This window comes from Lepisma saccharinum, chromosome 7 (assembly GCF_977018435.1).
Source record: "Lepisma saccharinum chromosome 7, izLepSacc3.1, whole genome shotgun sequence".
In the NCBI taxonomy this organism is placed as follows: domain Eukaryota; kingdom Metazoa; phylum Arthropoda; class Insecta; order Zygentoma; family Lepismatidae; genus Lepisma; species Lepisma saccharinum.
Window position 1 is genome coordinate 49,160,070 of NC_139235.1, and position 21,483 is coordinate 49,181,552.

At 39.4% G+C, this 21,483-nt stretch overlaps 1 protein-coding gene across 4 annotated transcripts in view; it reads right to left on the reverse strand.

Annotated features, from left to right (window-relative positions):
- Positions 1 to 21,483, reverse strand: part of LOC145989850 (activator of 90 kDa heat shock protein ATPase homolog 1) — a 104,641-nt gene that overhangs the window by 35,064 nt on the left and 48,094 nt on the right. For all 4 annotated transcript variants that reach the window (XM_083125304.1, XM_083125303.1, XM_083125305.1 and 1 more), the window contains exon 4: positions 4,763 to 4,959. In XM_083125304.1, coding sequence (XP_082981430.1) covers positions 4,763 to 4,959 — 197 coding nt within the window. The remainder of the gene's footprint in view (positions 1 to 4,762; positions 4,960 to 21,483) is intronic.

Sequence of the window (21,483 nt, forward strand, 5' to 3'; positions counted from 1 at the left end):
ATATGTATGTACATTCGGAATGCATTTATCACGCACTTTCTTTCTTTCAAAAATAGTTTGTGTGCTTGTTTTCCATTATTAGCTAATGTGAAATTGACGTGTTGAAAAAAATATTTATAATCCTCTGTTTCAACACAAATGCATGAGAACCTTATCCAGGTACTTGCTCCCCCAAATGAGGGTAACGGCAATGCCCCTGGCCTCTGGCTGGCTATGGCCGTAGTGTTCGCAGTAGAACAGTGTGTTGTTCGACTCGCGACCTCAGCGTCGAACGTGACATGTTTCGGTTCTGCCTTATATCCCTATATATATATATATTGGTTGTTTATGACATATACTTATGGATCCTGTGCCACGGAAAACCTATTTCAATGTGTGTGTGAGGGCAGGGGATTAGCAACATTCGTAAATCTCATTTCATTGGCCATGTGGCTTACTAAGCTTTGAGTTCCCTTTTTTAAGTAGTAAAAATCTATTGCAGTTGGCAACACTGCACGCAGGTGTGCGCCCAGTGCAGTTTCTGCTCGAAGCAACTACGTCATGCAGAGGGAGGGGCATGCAGTTGATTGAATGAACGCACTGAGACCTACTAGGTATCTTACGACTGCGGGTACCCGGCGGGTTTTCAATACCTGCCAAGAACAATCTGGGCAGATGGTCAGGCAAGATGCTGAAGCAAGGGTGTTGCGCAGGTTGCATGGTATTTCAGGAGCGATGTCTCGCGAACGGGTCTGCTCCAGGTCTTGTGCAAGCCTCTGGTTGTATAGTTAAGAATTTTCAAATTCTCATTTCACAATATTTTTTCAATTTTTGGTCAGGAGATGAGATTAAAATCTTTATTGTCTGCTGAATGATACAGAACGACAATTATCAAGGTGTAAATATCATCATTTGCCAAATTTTAATAAAGGGCTTATTATAGAAGGGAAAGCAAATTTAAACTGTACCTACCCTCAAAACTGACTTTTTTCTCTTTCAAAGTAACAAAAACAATTTTCAACTCACACACATCAAGACACCTTTATTTTACTATTTGTGAATACCTGCAAGTGTACTGAAGAAAAATGTTGAGAATGCGGCTGAACATAAGGGAGAGAGAACCGAGGAAATAATATTAATTTAGTAAAAAATCAGTACTCAAGTAGGCACATAAATAAAGGTACTGCATTTATAATGCAAGGCAAATTTGTGAAGAAAAGTTTCATTTTTGTAGGATTTTTCCAAGACAACTAATATTTTTCTCAAAAATTGGTCTTTTGTGGATGTTATTAAACTTTTTTCTAGTCACTTTCTCTTATTGTAGGGGCCAAGGGGCTCCCTGAAAAGAAATTTCTTCACTAAATTTCCCCTTTCTTCTTCCTTCTCCTGATTACACATGTCTCAAGTAGGGATGGCCAAACGGATCCGGATCCGAAAGTTACGGATCTGGATCCGGATCCGAAAGTTTCGGATCTGTATCCGAATCCGGAACTATCTCAATCCCATTATAATATTACCACACCTTAAAAGGTATTATGATCTTCGATTAGAAAGAAATTTTTCATTAGTTAGTCCTACAAGAATTTTTTTCAAGTGTTGTTCCTTAAATACTTTGCTACGCATCGGCTAACACACTCGTGCACAAAAATAATCTTACTTGTTTAACATAAAATGTCTAGAGGTGATTTTGTAAATGCCATTGAAACGAATATGTATTCATTCGAATGTATTGGAAATGAAAACACACATAAATGTGAGACATTCCATTCCAGGATGAAACCTTTAACACACATAAGAAGATAGAAATGTTATACAAAAATTATATAATTGTTCTACAGTTACAGCTTTGCAAATTAAAATAAAACATTATAATATATGCAGTGTTATATAATTACAAAGTGTAAGACTAACAAGGGAGGTTATCTAAGTGTCCCCCTCCGATTTCCACGAAACTTGGCAGGCGTATAGTCGGGCCCAAAGGAAGAAATACGTGTTTTTTTGTTTCAGCTAAAAAAACGGTTTTAGGGTTAAAACCCCCTCAAATGTCAAGATGAGGACAAATTGAAGTAAGGATCTGACCCCTGTGTCCCTCCGATTTCCATGAAACTTGGCAGGTGTATAGTGGGGCCCAATCGAAGAAATACGTGTTTATTTTGTTTCAGCTAAAGAAACGGTTTTAGGGGGCAAAACCCCCTGAAATGTCAAGATGAAGACAAATTGAAGTGAGGATCTGACCCCTGTGTCCCCCTCCGTTTTACATGATACTTGGCAGGTGTGTGTATAAACGGGTCGAAAGGAAGAAATAAGTGTTTCTTTTGTTTCAGCTAAAAACGGTTTTAGGGGGCAAAAACCCCTCAAATGTCATGATGAGGACAAATTTAAGTGAGGATCTGACCCCTGTGTCCCCCTCCGATTTCCATGATACTTGGCAGGTGTGTGTATAAACGGGCCCAAAGGAAGAAATACGTGTTTTTTTGGTTTCAGCTAAGAAACGGTTTTAGGGTTAAAAACCCCCTCAAATGTCAAGATGAGGACAAATTGAAGTGAGGATCTGACACCTGTGTCCCCCTCCGACTTTCATGATACTTGGCAGGTGTGTATAAACGGGCCCAAAGGAAGAAATATGTGTTTTTTTTGCTTCGGCTAAAAAACTGTTTTAGGGGGCACCCCCCCTCAAATGTCAATATGAGGACAAATTTAAGTGGCAATTTGACCTATGTGTCCCCCTCCGATTTTCATGAAACTTGGCAGGTGTATAGGGAGGCCCAAAGGAAGAAATACGTGTTTTTTTTTTGTTTCAGCAAAAAACGTTTTTACAGGGCAAAACCCACTCAATTGTCAAGATGAGGACAAATTGAAGTGGGGATCTGACCCCTGTCTCCCCCTCCTATTTCCATGAAACTTTCCAGGTGTGTGTATAAACGGGCCCAAATGAAGAACTACGTGTTTTATTTTGTTTCGGCTAAAAATCTGTTCTAGGGGGCACCCTCCCCTCAAATGTCAAGATGAGGACAAATTGAAGTGGGGATCTGACCCCTGTGTTCGCCTCCGATTTCCATGAAACGTGGCAGGTGTATAGAGGGGCCCAAAGGAAGAAATACGTGTTTTTTGTTTCAGCTAAAAACTGTTTTAGGGGGCAAAATCCCCTCAAATGTCAAGATGAGGACAAATTGAAGTAAGGATCTGACCCCTGTGTCCCCCTCCGATTTTCATGAAACTTCGCAGGTGTATAGAGGGGCCCAAAGGAAGAAATACGTGTTTGTTTGTTTCCAAAACAGTTTTAGGGGGCAAAACCTGCCTCAAATGTCAAGATGAGGACAAATTGACGTGGGGATCATCTGACCCCTGTGTCCCCCTCCGATTCCCATGAAATTTGACAGGTGTATAGAGAGGCCCTATGCTCCCTGTTTCTTCCTATGCCATAATTACGTGGTTTCGGGGTCAGATCCCCACTTCAATTTCTCCTCATCTTCACATTTGAGGAGGGGGGGGGGCTCTATACACCTGCCAAGTTTCATGGAAATCGGAGGGAGAGACTTAGACCTCCCTTGTAAGTGTATTAATTAATTACAAATCGCGCACGCGCGCACACACACCATATATATGTGTATGTATGTATATTAGATATACATACATACATATATATGTATGTATATTAGCAGGTAGCAATATGGTATAAGCACATTCTTACTTTCCAAAGAAGCGCATGTGGGATGACAAAACGGATCCGGATCCGAATATTCCGGATCTGGATCCAAAAGTACCGGATCCCAAAGTTTTGTATCCGGATCCGAAAGTACCGGATCCTTAGGATCCAGAACCAACCGGATCCGGATCTGGCCATCCCTAGTCTCAAGACCGAATATCAACATTTTACTTCATGTCAAAGTTCTGGTCATTCCATCCAAAATAAAACAAATATCAACTAGTTCTTATTCTACAATTTCAAAAACATTAAATTCAACTGTATGTGCAAAAGTTTAGGCATCATAGTAATTTGACACAATCTTGCACAAAATATACAATAAGCAAAGTTGTTTACTACGGCCAGCCAAACACCAGATCCGACATGACGCGACATGTCATTTTTGTTGCAAACCGTCTCTTATGGGTGGCCACGCACTGGACGAAACATTTAACTCAAGTCATGTTGCAATAGTTTGAGCAGTTTGAGACAAAACAATGAAGTTTGTGGAATTTGGTATCACGTGGAGCAGATTTCGACAAAATGATCTGTGCATGCGTGAGTCCATTCACTTCAGCCACATACCTCTAATTTCAGACTGGAAATGGGGGTAAAAAAATCATATTTGAATAGCCCCTGCGGCCACAGCAATAAACATTGCCGCAGTGCAAGGGCATTAGCAGTATTATATAGATTCAATTCAAAACATATAAATTGGTACATTAATTCTACATACACATTGATTCTGATGCATCATTACCTGCTTCCCAAATTATAAAAGATAGACCTAGACATATTGCATACACGGATGAACTAAAAGATAGACCTAGACATATTGCGTACACGGATGAAATCTGCCATCGGATTTTAGCAACAAATAAAATGACTCACTGTGTCCTGTCGCTTTGTGACCCGTCGTGTTGCATTCTATAGCATCATGTTGTGTTGTGTTGCATTGTGTCGTGTCGGATCTGGTGTGCGGCTGGCCTAAAAATAGTATTTTGGCACATCCAATTAACATCTGATTCATTCTTTTTATCTGTGTCAAAATAACAATAGGATATTATCGATTATTGACACATAATGTTTTGTACTTACATCAAGCTCACTAACATCATTTTCTTCACTTAGATTTGGAACAGAAATTGTCCCATTTATTTCCTTGTCACTATCTTTTACTTTTCCAGTCCATTTTAGTACAACATCCCATTCATAAAAAAATATAAGTTTTCCTTTCCTGTTATTTACTACTGCTTCTCCTTCACATTTCTCTACTTCACTTATGTTACAATGCCCTGAAAAAGAAATACAAACTTCATCATACAATTCACAAGTGAAATTCAGGCTAATCATATCTCTGACCAGGTTGGTGGAAAAATAATTGCACTTTTTGTATTATAAGTTCTATTCTTTTTTGGGGGGAATTACATGTTTATTTAACAAAATTTTCTAGCAATTTATAATAATGGTTTTAGTTTGTTTATATAGGCTGTTTCAACACAAGATGGAAAAAAAGCGATTTTATTGTATTAATTCAAAACAGGACATAATGCAGCAGTTACTGCTCACAATACCAACTAAGCATTGATATCTTGTACTTCTTTAAAATTTGCATCACATTTCTGCCACTTTTGGCTAATCATAATGACGGAAAGAAGAAAAATAATTGTACAAGGATGACAATTATTAAACTTCAATACAAGCTAACTGGACAAAAAGTTAGTCACCTGGTGTACTGAATGTGGTTATATCAAGAGGCGCTGGTACAAGGAGTGTGGGAGAGGATCCATAGATTGTGCAGAGGTTGTACACTTCATTATGAATATTTAATCCAATCTCAAGCCTAGAACATTACAATTTTGTGTGTGAAATGTCACACACGTAACGCTGAAATGCCCCAATTTTGAAGACACTGTTGGCATTTATGCTGCTCAATCTTTCCACTTGACATGATTCTTCTACCTCACCATGCAACACTCACTTTTACAGAGCTCACGAGCACACTAATGGTTGGTTAGGGCATGACAAGAGCACCTCTTGCGCATCATCACACTTCGAAGTCAACTTTTTCCACCTCTCACTCCTCCTACCCTACTTAACATCACCAGCAGATGCCCAGTCTTGCTTTGAAATAGCCACACCTTGCACTTGCTACTAGTAATAAGTAGATATTGACTGGTTTTGATTGATTGATTGATTTCCTTTATTTTACTTCGCTTTTTGTGCTACTTTTGGCTAATTTGCTAAGATGGGGATGAGTGATGATATGATGAAATTGAAGAATGAACACTCACAAACATCCATGTCTAGGCTGGGATTCGAACCTGGAACCCCTGATGCAGAGCACGATATGCTAACCACTCTGCCACGGAGGCCGCCTGACTGGTTTTGAGTGTTACCGTACTTACGCATGTATAATGCACGTGCGTATATAATGCACACCTTGTTTTTTGATGGGGAAAAGCAACAAAACAATTATATCTAATATATAATGCGCAGTACAATCCAGGTTCAAGAAATAGCTTTCTTAGTTGTAGGTTGTAAAGCTGTTGCTATGTGGACCAAGAAGAGAATATCCTCTTGTGTAAACAATAAGTCACCAGTGCTTTTCTTGGTGTCACCGATAAGTGAACAATCGTGTAAATGGCCTTTAAACTTTTATACATGGTTTTGCTAATTTCTTCCTTACTTTTTTAAAAAAAAAAACAATATCAATGATTAACATATCATTTATACGAGGCAAATTCAGGACCCTCAAACTAGCAGTTAGCAGCACAAGATTTCTTCCATGAACACATATACACACTCCATATCATATTATTTCTTTTTTATCTTTTCTTTCATCCAAAGTACCATAAAAATCGGAATGCTCCGTCATTTTGTGATAAGTTTATTCCATCTGCATTTCACATTAGTGTCACCATCTTGAATATAAAACTGTTGCCAAATTCAGAAACTGCACAATTTAAGCTTTACAATAATATACGAGGGCTGCTGGAAAAGTTTCTGCAATCAATATGAAAAAAGACGTGAAATTCTGGGATTGGCTTTATTGTTTTTCAAAGTATTCACCCTTAAGATCGATACACTTTTGCATACATTCAAACCAATTTTGAAAGCATTTTTTCCACTCTGCACCTGATACCTCAGAAACTGCTGTTCGGAATGCGTCAACAGCTGCTTCAGGCGACACAAATCACTCACCACGCATCTTATTTTTCATGTGTGGGAACAAAAAGAAGTCATTAGGTGATAAATCAGGTGAGTACGGACAATGTGTCAATAATTCGACATTTTTACTGGACAAAAGATCGACAGTTTGGTATGCTGAGTGGGAACTGGCGTTGTCGTGGTGAAGAATAACGCGATGATTTGGTTTGTTTTACGCAATTCATTGATGACCTTTGGCAAACAAATTGTTGTATACCACTCAGCATTTACAGACCTTCGATCTTGTGTAGTACACCAAATTTGACTTGCCTTGGTTGAATTTTTTAAGCATTTCTCTACCCCAATTTACATGAGCCTGTTTTTGAGCTTCAGTCAAGTTGTGTGGGATTCAACGGCTTGAAAGTTTCTGTACATTCAGATGACCATGCAAAATCGTATGTATTGATTTCATGTCAATGTTCAAGGATGCCTGAATCTCAATGTATGTCACATGCCGATCTCTCTTAATCATTTCACGCAGAGCATCAACATTACTGGCAACAACAGACGTGGATGGACGAACTTCACAAAATTCATCACTGAGAAATGTGAGACCACGCTGGACTTCAGAAAACCAATTGTACACAGTCCTACTGGATGTTGCACCATCCCCAAACGCAAAATGAAGTTGTTTGATGCATTGTTTCAGTGTTAAACTACATTTGAAATTATAAATAATTGCCCGAAATTGTTCATGAGAAATTTCCATTTCTCACATGAAACTACTTCTTCAAACTGCTGCGAAAAAATAAACTAATAGGCTTAAACAAACAATAAAAGATAATTTAAACATAAAAAAGGTCCATTCTTCCGATTTTTATAATAGCGGAACACAAGCGCCACTGTTGGTGGTAGTTTGCAGAAACTTTCCCAGCAGCCCTCGTATAACATGATAGGATTCCATAAACATGAAAAAACAACGCAAGTGTAACAAAATCATGAAATGACCCTGTACTGTTTCATGTTGGCTGTCCGAATTAGTCCATGCATAATATGCATCACTGTTTTTGTGAGCAAAAATTTTGAAAAAAGTGCACATTATACATGAGTAATTACGGTATCTCAAGAAAGCAAAATGATTGGCCATGTAATGTAATTTATTGAAAATTACCATGTTTGCCAGCAAAAAAATATTATGGCCTTCAACATGTTTGCTAAGTAAATCATTTGCATTTAAAACCAGAGTGGATAAAAATCGTGATTTTTATTTAAAAAATCAATTTTTATGATTTCTTAAATTTAAATCAGATTTCTTATTTAAATAGTTCTTTTTTAAATATGCTAAAAATGGCTTGTTTGTCTTTTGGCACCATACATATATATATTTTTATAGAAAGGCTTTTTCTAGTAAACAGCCCTGAAAATATTTTAGCAGTTTGAATTAAGCAAAAAAAAATATTTCAATATACATTTTTCTGTTTCTGATACTGTTATATGAACCTACTGTGGAAATGTTTGTTCAGTGTGTTAATGAAACTATAATAATTTCAGTAACTTTTATTCTAGTGAAAATGTATATTGTACTACTACTGGATGTACTACATAGCTTAAAATATTTTATTGTCTTTGCAGCAGAATTTTGGAGATATTTTTAATAATAGTTTGCACAATTTTTTTTTGCGTTTAAATAAAGATAAATTGAAGTGTGTTTATTGTTTACATTTCCTTCCTTACGAGCTTCACTACATCAGGTGTGTGTGTACACACACACACACACACACACACACACACACACACACACAGACACACACACCCTCCTGTTTTCCCACCCTCCATTAAGAGGAAGCTGGACTTTTCACGCCAAAGTGAGGAAGTTTTAAAAGTGCTCTGATTGGACTGAGATTTTTACACGTAATAGAGCTACTCCCGAGGATACCGGGAATCTGGGTGTGGCTGCTATACACTCCACGGAAGTTGAGATATTGACAAAGAATGTGCGGACAAGCACAGCACCCCCAAGAGAGGAACGTGCAAACTTAAGAATATTGCGAGGAATCGTTATTCATTTGTTCTTTCTTAGGTCACACACTGTGTTGACGAAACGTTATGTAAGAGGAATCTACAAGCACCAAACCCCGAAGCGAGGAACCAACTAAACACAATAGTGTTCGTAAAACGTGAATAGAGAGGAACTACATGATGATTGGCGGTTGATTCGAAGCGCGCGCTGGTGTTTGACGGTCATAACTCGGCCCCCATTGGCTGCGCTAGCTGTCAGTAATCTGCCGTCCATCACGCGGCAACCCAAGCACCGCCCTCCATAGCAAAACATATGGGAATAAATGTTGCAACAATGTGCGAGAGAATCTCCGCGCCAAAAGGGGTGGAACAAGCTGGTTTCGGATGGGTTAGTAACGGTGCAAGCGGAACGACAGGCAAGGAACGTACGGTGGCCATTTTCTACCTCGCGCAATTAGTCGACGTAAGGTGAAAGGAAATAAATGCATGCAGGCCCGTAGCTAGAGGGGGGCAACTCCCCCTGCGAAATGTACAGAACACATTCCTACCTGGTATTCTCACTAATCTTTACAATTATATCATGTATTACTTTAGAAACATAACAAAGACACTTATTGATTTTGTGATTTAATGAGGTGTGTGGGAAATAAAAGGAAATAAATGGGGAGTTGTATCTTAGGGAGATAGACTAAATTGTGGTAGAATGAAAAATTATTTTTATAAAAAAGAATATATTTGAATTTTCATCACATGGACTTGTTACTTGTTTGGGTTAGTTCTTAACACCGCTTTATGCACAGAAAGGCTAATCGGGACTGGACCTACAGTTTAAAGTGGAAATCGAACCACCTTGCAATGTCCATCTACCACCACCATTGCATGGCATCAGATACTATTATTTCGATGGATATTGTGATGCATTGGAGGCTGATCGCTGTTAGTATTGTCAGTTGGGTCTAGATAAAACTGTTTTAAAATATATCTTAATTCTGGCCATTAAAGCCATGGTTTGAATTTTCTTAACTAACATTGGAACACCGTTAAGTCATATTTATATTTACTTATATTTATTTATTTAACATAAAATATGTGTACCGTCACGTTGACCTAGAAGATGATCAGATGAGAGAATGAATGAAAAGTATATATAAAATACAGGGTGTTTCACTCGGTCTCGGCCCCGGAGAATCCTGATTTCGGACAGAAACCTAATTTCCAATTTCTCTTTTTCTGCATAACCACCAACCATTTGTAAGCTGCCACTTAGAGCGATTTGATTCAAGATAGTTTTTGAATCCGAAACTGTGCATGTGAGCAATATTTTCAAGGGTTCGAGACAGTATCGCCCTGTGTCTGGGTATTACACAAACTCTTGTCGAACGATGGAGAGGTGGTCTCGACACATTGATTGATTGATTTGCTTTATTTTACTTCGTTTTTTGTGCCACTTTTGGCTCATTTGAGAAGATAGGGATGAGTGATGATATGATGAAATTAATAAAAGTAAAACATTATCCTAAAGCCGACGCCACGAAAATAGTCCAGTCAAGGTCACACCATCTACCTACAGTTTTTTTTTCAAATAAGCAACAATTTCAACTGATAGATTTATACGCGATCAAATAGAACGTAAATTATAGCTGTTGTCTACTCTTATGGCGGACGATCTATATGCTGGCAAGAAAGGTGGGAAGCGAGGAAAATTCAGCAGACGAACCTGGCCACAGCGTATGCGCCTAGACTTACGACGTCGCGGGAGAAGGTGCTTCACGCAACTCATACAACAGCAGCTTAACACAAGGCTGCTGCGCAGTGTTGCCAACAATTTGAACGTAAAAGTCGCTAAAAGTCCTTAGAAAATCCGCTAGAAAGTCTCTAAATGAAATGTAAATGCTCTAGAAAAAGTCGCTAAATCAAATGTACTTTTAAAAAATAGCAAAAAGGTGAAAAAATCTAGTACTTGCCTATAAAAACAATATTTCCTCGTTACTTTCCTCTTCCTCTGAACACTGCACTTCACACTGATTACCGATGTCAGATACTAAATCAACGTAAAAATGCATTGCAAGAACGTTGTTTATTATTTCTGGTTTTATACAGACGAATGCATGCTGCACTGCAGCTGTCACCAAACCTTTTCATACATAATTCGGACAAGTGATTCACGGTTAGCAAAGAACAGTGTTCGGCAATGAATAAAGCTACACCAGCTTCAGCACTAGAAGTATTTAAATTTTCCGGTTAGAACTGTATTTTCTGCTGTTTTGCAGAACAGAAGTAACCAGATGTGACTTTATGTTTTTGTGTTTTCCGATATTTTTTTTTTCCAGATGAGTAGCTTTGGCATACAGTTAGTTCTACTTAGAGTCGACGAGCGATATGAAAGCGGCTGACCTTGACAAGTCCGCGCAGAGAGAGAGGGAGATACATTTCCGCTGTTGCCACCTACTCACCGTTCGAGGTTCTCGCCATTCTTTCAAAATAAAAAAAACAATGGCTTACATTCGAACAATTGTAAATTGCCGCTGCACGGCTATTATTGCAACAATCGATACCAATCCTGCACGAGTATTACCAGAAAGATTTAGACAATCGTATTGTGCTGTAAATTAAATGTGTAGAATCTTGAAAGTACGTGAAAGAAATTAAATATTTTATTGACCATTATTATATAGAGAAAAAGTTCTCTTGCGAGCCGATTTTTATTAAATTAGATTTGAAATAACTTCCAGTGAGAAAGTTACAAAGAAAACTCCAAATTTTAAGTTCGTATAATATTTACAGCGATATGTTATTTGGTTACTGAGAAAACGAGAGAAGAACTTGATTCATTCTTTCGCGGCGCGCCAAAGGCAACTTCGTTTACCGCAGATATCATGCGCCAGTCTTGTGCCACTCGCAATAACAAAACAACTGTCTGGCATGCATAACATGAACTGAAAATAAAAAATAAAATGCCATTTACTTACATAACGCTCATTCCGTACTGCTGTCAACCTCGTCACTTGATTCAAGTTCTTCGGAATCCGTGTCTTGCAAATTTATAATGACCTTCTCGATGACATCATCTCTGACTATTTCACGCTGGAAGTCATCTTCTTGTATTTTTTCTGCGTGAGCCACACAATCTGCCCACTCGGAAACACCTATTCTGTCTATTGCTTCGTGAGTCAGTTTCTGTACGTCGGCAATTTTGAAAGTCTTGTTCTTGTCAGCTACGTACCCCTTCACCTTTGCCCAAATTATTTCAATCGGGTTGTACTGACAATGATAAGGTGGGAGACGAACAACTCTGTGACCATATTCTCTTGCTATTATATCGATTTCGTAACTTTTGTGAGTTGGTGTATGATGTTTCACCAACTGCAACAATTCTGCTCGGGTTTGCGTGCTTGTATGGGGAATGTTCTTGTTACAGATCCATGCCATAATATCCGCCTTCCTTGTATTCGAACAAGGCGTTTTATCCACTTGCAAGGAATGTATGCTCGCGTTGTCCATTACAATCACGGATTCGGGAGCGAGAAACGGCAAGAACTGCTCGCAAAACCACTTTCGAAACACGGCAGACGTCATTTCTGAATGATAGTCAGTACTGTTTGTTTTGGAGCGGAAAACCAATTTACTTTGGGGCACAAAGCCTGTAGCAGCTGAACCAGCATGACACACTATAAGACGAGCACCTTTTCCTAATGGCACCTTTAACCCACCAGAACCATCACTCATTCTCCAGCAGCTCGTCTTCCTGTGATTCTGGTTGACCCAGGTTTCATCTAAATAGTATATATTTGCAGTACCAGCTTTCCTGATTTCGTGCATGGTTCTGAGGAAGATCACTCTCGCAGCTACAACATCACCCCTCTCCATTAAAAATTTCCTCCCGTCGTTGCCTTTCCTATATCTGAACCCCATGTTTTTCAAAATTTTTAACACTGACCACGTACTGCCTGCAAACCCGATAGCTTCCTTCAATTTAGCCCTAAGTTTCACTGCAGTAGGAAATTCGCCATTTGCGTACATATCAAATATAATATTACGCAATACCCCTTTATCAAAATCGTCCAAGTGCGTAACATTCTTTCGCCGATTACGACGTTTGCCAGGCGAGCGAAAAGAAACCGACCCTGTATCGCCGATCGACGACCTGGCTTCCTTCGCAATCGTCTGAACTGTACGCAGACCTATCCCACATGCAGCCGCTGTACGCTCCTGACATTTGGCAGCACTGCTCCCTGACGAACACGAGGCACTGTCTGCACTGCGAGATTCACTTTGGAAGAACTGATACACTTTGTACACCATATCTCGCGCTTGCTTGTGTAGAATACGACGCTTAGGCGTTTCTGTAGCCATCTTGCACACGTATATTGACAAATTGTTGTGATCACGCTGAAGAAACACGAACAGTCACAACGAAAACCAAACCGATTCTTGCCGCTCGTAAAACAAAAGAACGACATCGCGCGTTTTGCACGGCAGTCTCCACCACCTCCTTTTGCTACTGCGCATCGAGGCTTGTTCAAGGTCAGCCGCTTTCATATGGCTCGTCGACTCTAGGAGTACTTACAGTACGTTTTCGCCGTGTCACTATCGACAGGGGTCAACCATTTGTAGAGTTTTCCCCACTCCTTCCGGTAATATTGCTTGTATAGCGGTTTTCTCATACTGGACACCACCCTGTCCTGGCCTGCGCACAAATCCACACACAAACTTTAAAATTTACATTAGCACTTCCTTTGTCACCACACACTACACAAAAAACTCCAATCTGAACCCACACACGATGCGACCGCGAAGTCAAACGTTCTGTTTTATAATAACTCAGCCTCAACGGAGCCAGGAGGAGTATCGGAAACAATGAGCTGTGAGCAGTGATGTTTAAAAGGGGATACGCTTTGCTTCGGTTTCTCTTTGCGCATCAGAAGAGAATTGCGAGGGTGTTTACTTATTTAATAACTATGAAACTGTATTTAGACGTACCTACGCATATATTTTGTGAATTCTCCAGATTAGTTGCTAAAGAGCACACGAAGTAGCCAGAAAATTCGCTCGTTACTTTTTCACGTATTTTGTCGCTAACTAGCATTACAAATCCACTAGGTTTAGCGACTTCTCGCTAGAGTTAACAACACTGCTGCTGCGTTTCTTATCGCGCTGGGTTGGTCGCTTCCCCGATCCCCACTTCTCTTGGCAGAATGTAGAGCGCCCGCCGTAACATTAGACAAGAACTATAACTTGCATTCTAATTGATCACCTATACACTTTCAGTGACAAAAGTTTGTAATAAAATATTCAAATTAATTTTGAAAACAAATAGGCTACAACGTTTTTAGCGTAAGATGTCAGCTATATTTTATGGTTCATTTGAACAAATTTTGCTGCGCATTGATCTTGCTCGCTCGCTACCTGTGGCTTTTGCCAGGCTTCATTTACTTACTGGGGATGCAAATATTTCCCGTAACTCTACAAAACATTATATTTGTCTCTTCCACAGTAAGAATCAACACACACACTCTCTCTCTCTCTCTCTCTATCTCTGTAACAACGGCAGCAGACGATTAGTCATCTAGGAGTGCGGAAGGGGTACGGAATGAAATGTATGGAGTACGATGTTAAAAATATAGAATGCATGAAACCTTTAGCCATTACATCAAATACTAATCAACTTTTAGTATGTTTCTATGAAAATATGTCAATGAAAGTGCATACTTCTGTAGGAACTAACTTAATTTTTGTATATATGTGTTATTTAGCATCGCTTTTCTGCCACTTTAGACCAAACAGGAAGAAAAAAGGTAAAGTGCTCCCCTGTGCATAGCACTACACCATGAAGGCGTATAGGGGGTGTGGGGGTAACGCCCCACACTTTCTTGATCCGGTGAGGATGAATTATGATTAGATGACATTGATGAAAGGGAACTCAAAGCCGGGGCTCTAACCATTGAACTTCAGTGACAATATCAAAAAGTCCACCACTTATTGGACTGTGCCATCGAGGAGGCACTTAATTTTTGCAAGTTTTTGTTATTTTTACCACAGCCAAAAACCATATGCTATGAAATTCGAAACGAACAAAGCTTGTTCAAGGCTGGCCATGGTATACTATATTGTGTACAACGCTATAAGTTACAATCATAAAGAACTAAGTGTTGTTTTTATCAACAATACTCAAAAAAGAAAATATACTCACACTAAGCTACAGATAATTATCGAAAGCGACAAACAAAAGAAGAAACAATTCTTAACAACAATGCTGACGGAAAAGATACAGCAGCCACTGATCTTTGTAGGGACCGCATTAAAGTAAATGTAGCTTTCTAAATTTTTCGTTGTCTGCAAGATTCTTGAAAATCTTGTTAACCTTTGCAATGATTATTTTATTTTGCTTTCTAGTGTCCTTTCGGGACGCTTCACTTCCACCGGCTAATGTTCCACACGTAAGATGCAGCTCCTCACCTCAATACTCAGTGGCGACGATTGGGTTCCAAAACCAGGGGGCAAGATACCAAAACGGGGGGGGGGGGGGGTAAAACAGTATATTTCCCTTTGTAGATAAGATTTAGCATAGTGTGAGGGCAAGAGTGGCGAGAAGCGAGGGGGGCGACTGCCCCCCCCTCGCCCCCTCCTAATCACAGCTACTGTACTAATACTAAATAGATAACCAAATAGCCCTTTCACAAAACAACATCGAAAACGAAACCAACCGCAAACGTACGGTCACGGACACTTGTAGGTTGTACTGATTTAATTGAAAGTCAATGGTATTGTTATAATCGAGAAATGTCCCTGACTGTACAACGTGCAAAGTGTCAACTGAGCAGCTTAGAACAAGCGAGGCAACCCTAGAGGGCCAGGGGTGTGGAGGAGGCAAGGGGAAACTCCGAAAGCGAGTGTCCTTGACTAGACTATAATTGGCGTCAGCTTTAGTAAAGTGTAATATCACTCATTTAGAATTCATGAATACCTAAAAAATTAGTTGTTCAAACAATGATGAAGTAACTTTCTTTGTAAACAAGAATTACAGGCTGTATTATCGATGTATATAAATGCCTGAATTATTGACAATCCATTTATATTTTGCATGAAAAGTGTTCACAATTTAGATTCCCTGCTGTCAAAACTCTTCGCCACAAATAAGTAAAAAAGGTAAAGTGCTCCCCGGTGCTTAGCACCACCCCATGAAGGTGTAACACCCCACACTTTCTTGATCCGGTCGTGAGTGGGAGGATGTGATCAGCATCACGCCCCTGACTGCCTTTACCCCCCCAGGTTTTCCCCCAGGTACCCATGTTATTCGACGCTGGGTGGGCGACGGGGCCGCTTCCCGGATATGAACCGGCCGGGGATCGAAGCCGGGACGTTGAGCATGGTAGTCAGACGCGTTACCGACTGAGCTACCGCGCCACAAATAGGCACGACAAAAATGTTAATTAAATGAATTTCACTGTTTTAATGCGACGTAATACCCAGAAAAGAATATTCCCTCTTGTTTCTCTGCACTTGATTTTTATTTCACTAGCGTTATTGCTGCATATATCAGAGAAGAAGCCTCTTGATTTTTTTTCCAGAATAATACACGAGCTTAATACATCCCGTGGCGTAACAATTCTGCACATGGTCTACAAAGATGTCAACGGAAAGTTTAAAGCTTGATGAAAACCTTTTATAGGAGTGTCTTCTCTACATCTGCGATATCAAAGCGTCAAGAATGATAAATAGAAGAAAAAAAAACGACTTTGGTAGCTTTTGTTCCTTTTGTGCGGTCCTGGAAGACAATATGTTCAGTCATAGTTAAAGCCTGCTTATTTCTCTTTCGGTGGAGCCCTATTTCAAATCCGTGGGTTTAGCTGCTTGCACGTAACATCCATTCCAGTGATAACTTGCACTTCTCCAGCATTCAGCATCCCAAGTTGACCACCGCCTGGAATTTCAGGATGCGGAAAGGGCTTCAGGACTGTTGATATGTTGTTTTGACATCAAATAGAACAGATGTATAAATTTTCAGATTCACACAATTTTTGCAAGATTAAAACCTAAATTGACGGTCTAAAATGGAAAGTTAGTCTCCTAGGCTGCCCCAGTCGTTACAAAGCTATCAAGGAGCACTTATTGACGAGAAAGAAGAATCCCTTTTAATTTTGTTTTTTATTTTGTGCGAGACATGAGAGTGTATAGTTGTGTCTGTCCCATTGTACACTCGTAAATGCATTCTAAGTAACAATTTACGGAGTTCCGTGATTAATAATGTAATGAAATCCGAGTGCTCGTGTTCCCATCATCGCGGTTATCAGCTTAAAATGAGTTTGAGTTTTTGTTTTCAGTCCACTTTATGCACAGAAAGTCTAATCAGGTCTAGTCTTACAGTTTAAAGTGGTATCCGAAACAGCATGTATCGAACTCAGAACCCCCTGATTACAAGGTGACGACGTTACCACTGCGCCATCGGGGAGAGGTCTTGGCTTAAAAATCGAAAGATTCCTTGGTAAAGGAAACATTCTCTCTTTCAAGTTTTCATGTCCATGCCTATGTGCGCAATTTAAATGTAAGTACAGAGAAGTTCCCGATGTTTCCTTTTCTCTCTACAAGCTACTCGTGAAGAAAAATATAAAAACCATTAACGTAAATAGTCATTTACAATTTAGAGCAAGCCTTTACATGACAAATTGCATGATATGCTTACAAAATTTCAAGGTTGTATAAATCAGTTTGATTTATTTAAATTGTGTGATTGACAAAAATCAGTGTTTCATGTCACTTTTAAAATAAAAGAAATATACAATAATGCACATAAGTAATTTGTGGATATCAGAATCACTTTTGGTGAAAATACATTAATTTCTTAATTTCAATAGTTTTTACTTAAAGTGGGCTTAAAATCAAACTTAAACAAAGAAATAATTTCCAGGGAAAATTAAGTGGACAAATTATATGTACTCATGGAGTTAAACTCGTAAGAGTTATGAATGCAGCACTAGCCCCCCCTCCCCCCACCTTCCCAACAGATGCATAAAATCAGCTTAAATGTGCACTCCTTGGCGTCGCAAGGTGTTTTTTCGTGAAACGTCCTCTCCTTATTTAATTAACTGCCATATTAATGCTAAACTTCGTCACACCTTTTGCACTACTCAAATACTCTGGGTTTTGAGATATTGCATGAAATACGTAGAAAGACGCAAACATTTGCACCGCACTACAGTGACAATGATTCATGGATTACTGACAAAGTAAATCGGCAGGCTTCCTTTGTAACTAGATTTCTCGGGAGACATTAGCTGCCACACAACAATCGTAACATAACCCCCCACCTTTACTGTTATTGAAGAGTTTGGCTGGTTGTTTCCATCACGGCTTCTCACCTTTGATCAGAGCCTTGCCATCTGAAAGTCCCCCTCCCTTGTTTTATCTGCTCAAGCTACAGCCAGGGCATTTGAAGCGGTGTTTGTTTTTCGTTACGGGTACTTCGTCTGTGGGCTGCATAGGAGTGCGCAGACACTCCGAATGAGGAGGAGGGGGGCAAAAGCCTTGATGAAAATCCAGTCGGGGAAATTAAAACCTCATTCCATATCAAAGGCCCATACCCAGGATTTTTAGGGTGGGGGATATCCCAAAATGTGGAACAAAGAGAAGAGCCGAAAATGCAGTTGTATTAGTTGTTAGATTATTTACGTCACTTTTCTGCCACTTTTGGCTAATCATGTAATCGTGACGATGCGGATGATTGATGATATGATGAAATTGATGAAAAACACTTACAAAGAACACACATGTCCAGACCGGGATTCAAACCTGGCGTCAGAGCGTGATACGCTAGCCACTCTGCCACGGTGGTAGGCGAAAAGCTGTTGGAGTATTAGATGTGACCAGCAATGCTATGGTGGTGTTGCAAGGAGATATATAATTGTAGAGTTGCAATTATGATCCAAAGTAACGGGAAAAAATTGATTCATCGATAGACACCCCCTCTCCCAACCTGACAATAAACAGCACAGTCGCTCACATACAAAGTCTGTCACACAGCGTACAACTGAGTGATTATTTTTGCACTCAATTCTCAGAAGTATTCTTATAGTACTTTCCTCCGTAAACTGTGTTTTCAATTTTCCATTAATTTTCTTACATCAGCACCATTGAACAACCATGATAATTCTAGGTTTAGATAATAATATATTTATAAATTTAATTATGCGCATTAGCAATGATTCTTCAATGCCATTATAATAATTAACAAAAATTAGTGTGTCTGAATGAAATTATGTGTGAAATACATATAATTTAAGGTGGACATTCATTTTACAGTGGGGTGTTGGCCTCCCTTGGTCCTCCTTCCGGATGTCAATGGTACCGGTGATTGGATGCCAAAACTTGGGGGTGCAAGGAAAGTTTACTTTCTCTTAGTAGACAAGGCTTAGCTCCAAGAGGCAATGTTCCGGGTGCAAAAAGTAGAGGGGCAACTGCCCCTTGTCCACTAATCGTTGCCACTAATCTGCAGAATTTTAGAAAAAAAATGTACATGTCGCATTTGACGTAGTATCAGAATCATTCAACCACCTAAGTATGAAGGAGTGCTAAAAACAAGAAATTTTCCGGAATGTTAATGACAATAAATTTGTTAGAGGATAAAGTGGGAAAGTCCAATTACATAGTAAATAACGTAATTGCTTGGAACTCTCATTGACATGAAGATATTTCATTTTTCTTTAGTACTATAATATTGTCGATAAGATTCCTCTACACTAAATTTCTAATCGGCAGTATTAAGGGGCAATACCCCCCCCCCCTGCCCACGCCTATGGTGGGCTGTACTCTTGAGATTTGTTTTACAAATTTATACAACACATAACTAGGGCCCGGGACTTTATTGTTATAACATATTTTTCATTTGGCATCGAATCGAATACTTATCTACGATTATCTGATGAAAATCAGCCGAAATAGACAAACTTTACAAGGCATATTTTAACATATTTTACCAATTTCGCGTCTTTACAACGTATTTCTTCAATTTTCTCATAATAAGACATATTTCTGTATAATTTCGTAAATGTCTTGCACATAATCGGTTATTTTATAATTTATTCTTCGTACCTTTAACGCAACGGATAGTTTATATTATCGATGGTAGTATAATTAAATTAAGGACAAAGAAATTAAAAGAAGATGCGGTTTTTTCTTACCAACTAATACAGAACAATAATACTCTGTCATTGTTGTGCATGCAGAAGACTCACAGTAAACAAGTGTCAATTGTTCTCGTTCGGTTACCTTTTTTTCGCTTCTCACAACAATCAGTCAAAAGCAAAAATAGTATTCTGTACATTACAGCCTCTTCTCTATCGGCAATCGAGTACAGGAGTTTCAAGATATTTTTCGTTGGAGCCAGTGTGTATACCAGTGTCCTGCGGTGATATCGACACTTGGGGTAGCAATCAGTGGCGTGCCCAGGGAGGTTGATGTGGGTCATAACCCCCCTCCCCCCTTTAGGGCCCAGTATTCCTAAAACTAGAACGTCAAAGAAAGGAAAGGATTGCAAAATGAGGAAGGACTACTGAAAAGAAGCGCATGTTAATCCCACCCACTCTCGAAAATCCAAAACATGTTGATTTGACTATTAAGCCAGAGATCCCGGGTTCGAACCCTTACTTTGCCATGGGTGTTATTTGTGTTTGTTCCTTCATCAATTTTATCGTACCATCTTCACGATTAGCCAAAAGTGTAGGAAAAGCGAAGTAAAACAAACCAAATTAAACAATCAATCAATGATTTGATTTATGCTACTTAGCGTGGCTGTCACATTTGGTTAATCGCGAAGATGGTACAATACAATTAATGAAGAGACAAACACATAAAACACCCATGCCGAGGTAGGGGTTCGAACCCGTCACTCCTGGTGTCATAGTGTGCAGTGATAACCACTCCCCCGCGGTTGGTTGATTTGGTGTTTAAGTCCACTTTATGTACATAAAAGCTAATCGGGACTGGACCCACAGTTTAAAGTGGGATCCGAACCACTATGTTCCTCAACCTGGTACCGATCCGGGGCACTTGGACTTCTCCACGGAGGTCCGCCGACAACAAGGATGAGTGGAAAGCTCTAACTATTCGGATACTTGGGTATCGGTAAAGCAAACTACGTATTTACTCAGTGGTACGTAAATTTCAATTGGATTTTTGAAACACCGTATTTGTATATGATTAACGTTTTTCCAAAAAAATTGCATTGTTTGATTTCCCTAATTTCTCCATCTCACGATCTCGAGCCCTGGCCTGTGCATGAGTGTTCCTTTGTAACCACTTTTCATCCGTTTAATTTAATCAACGTTCATCGTCATGGCAGAAGTTAGGTAAAGTGATGGAAAAGCAACGCTAAAGAAAGGAAAAGAAAATACAAATAATTTCCTCCCAGTGCATCTGCAGGGCACTGTGAAATCAGGAGTCCAGAGTTCTCCGTTTATGATTGTCCCTCGTGCAATCACTTCCATAAGCTCGTTAGCTACTTATCGCCATTAAATCTATACAGCTAGAAAAAATGATGGAAGGTCGCAAAAATTAAATATATTAGAGGGGATGAACAGTTAACAAAACATACTTTTTTGTGATCCCAACAGATACATGATGCTACTATTGACGGGAGTTGAAAAACAAAATGGTTA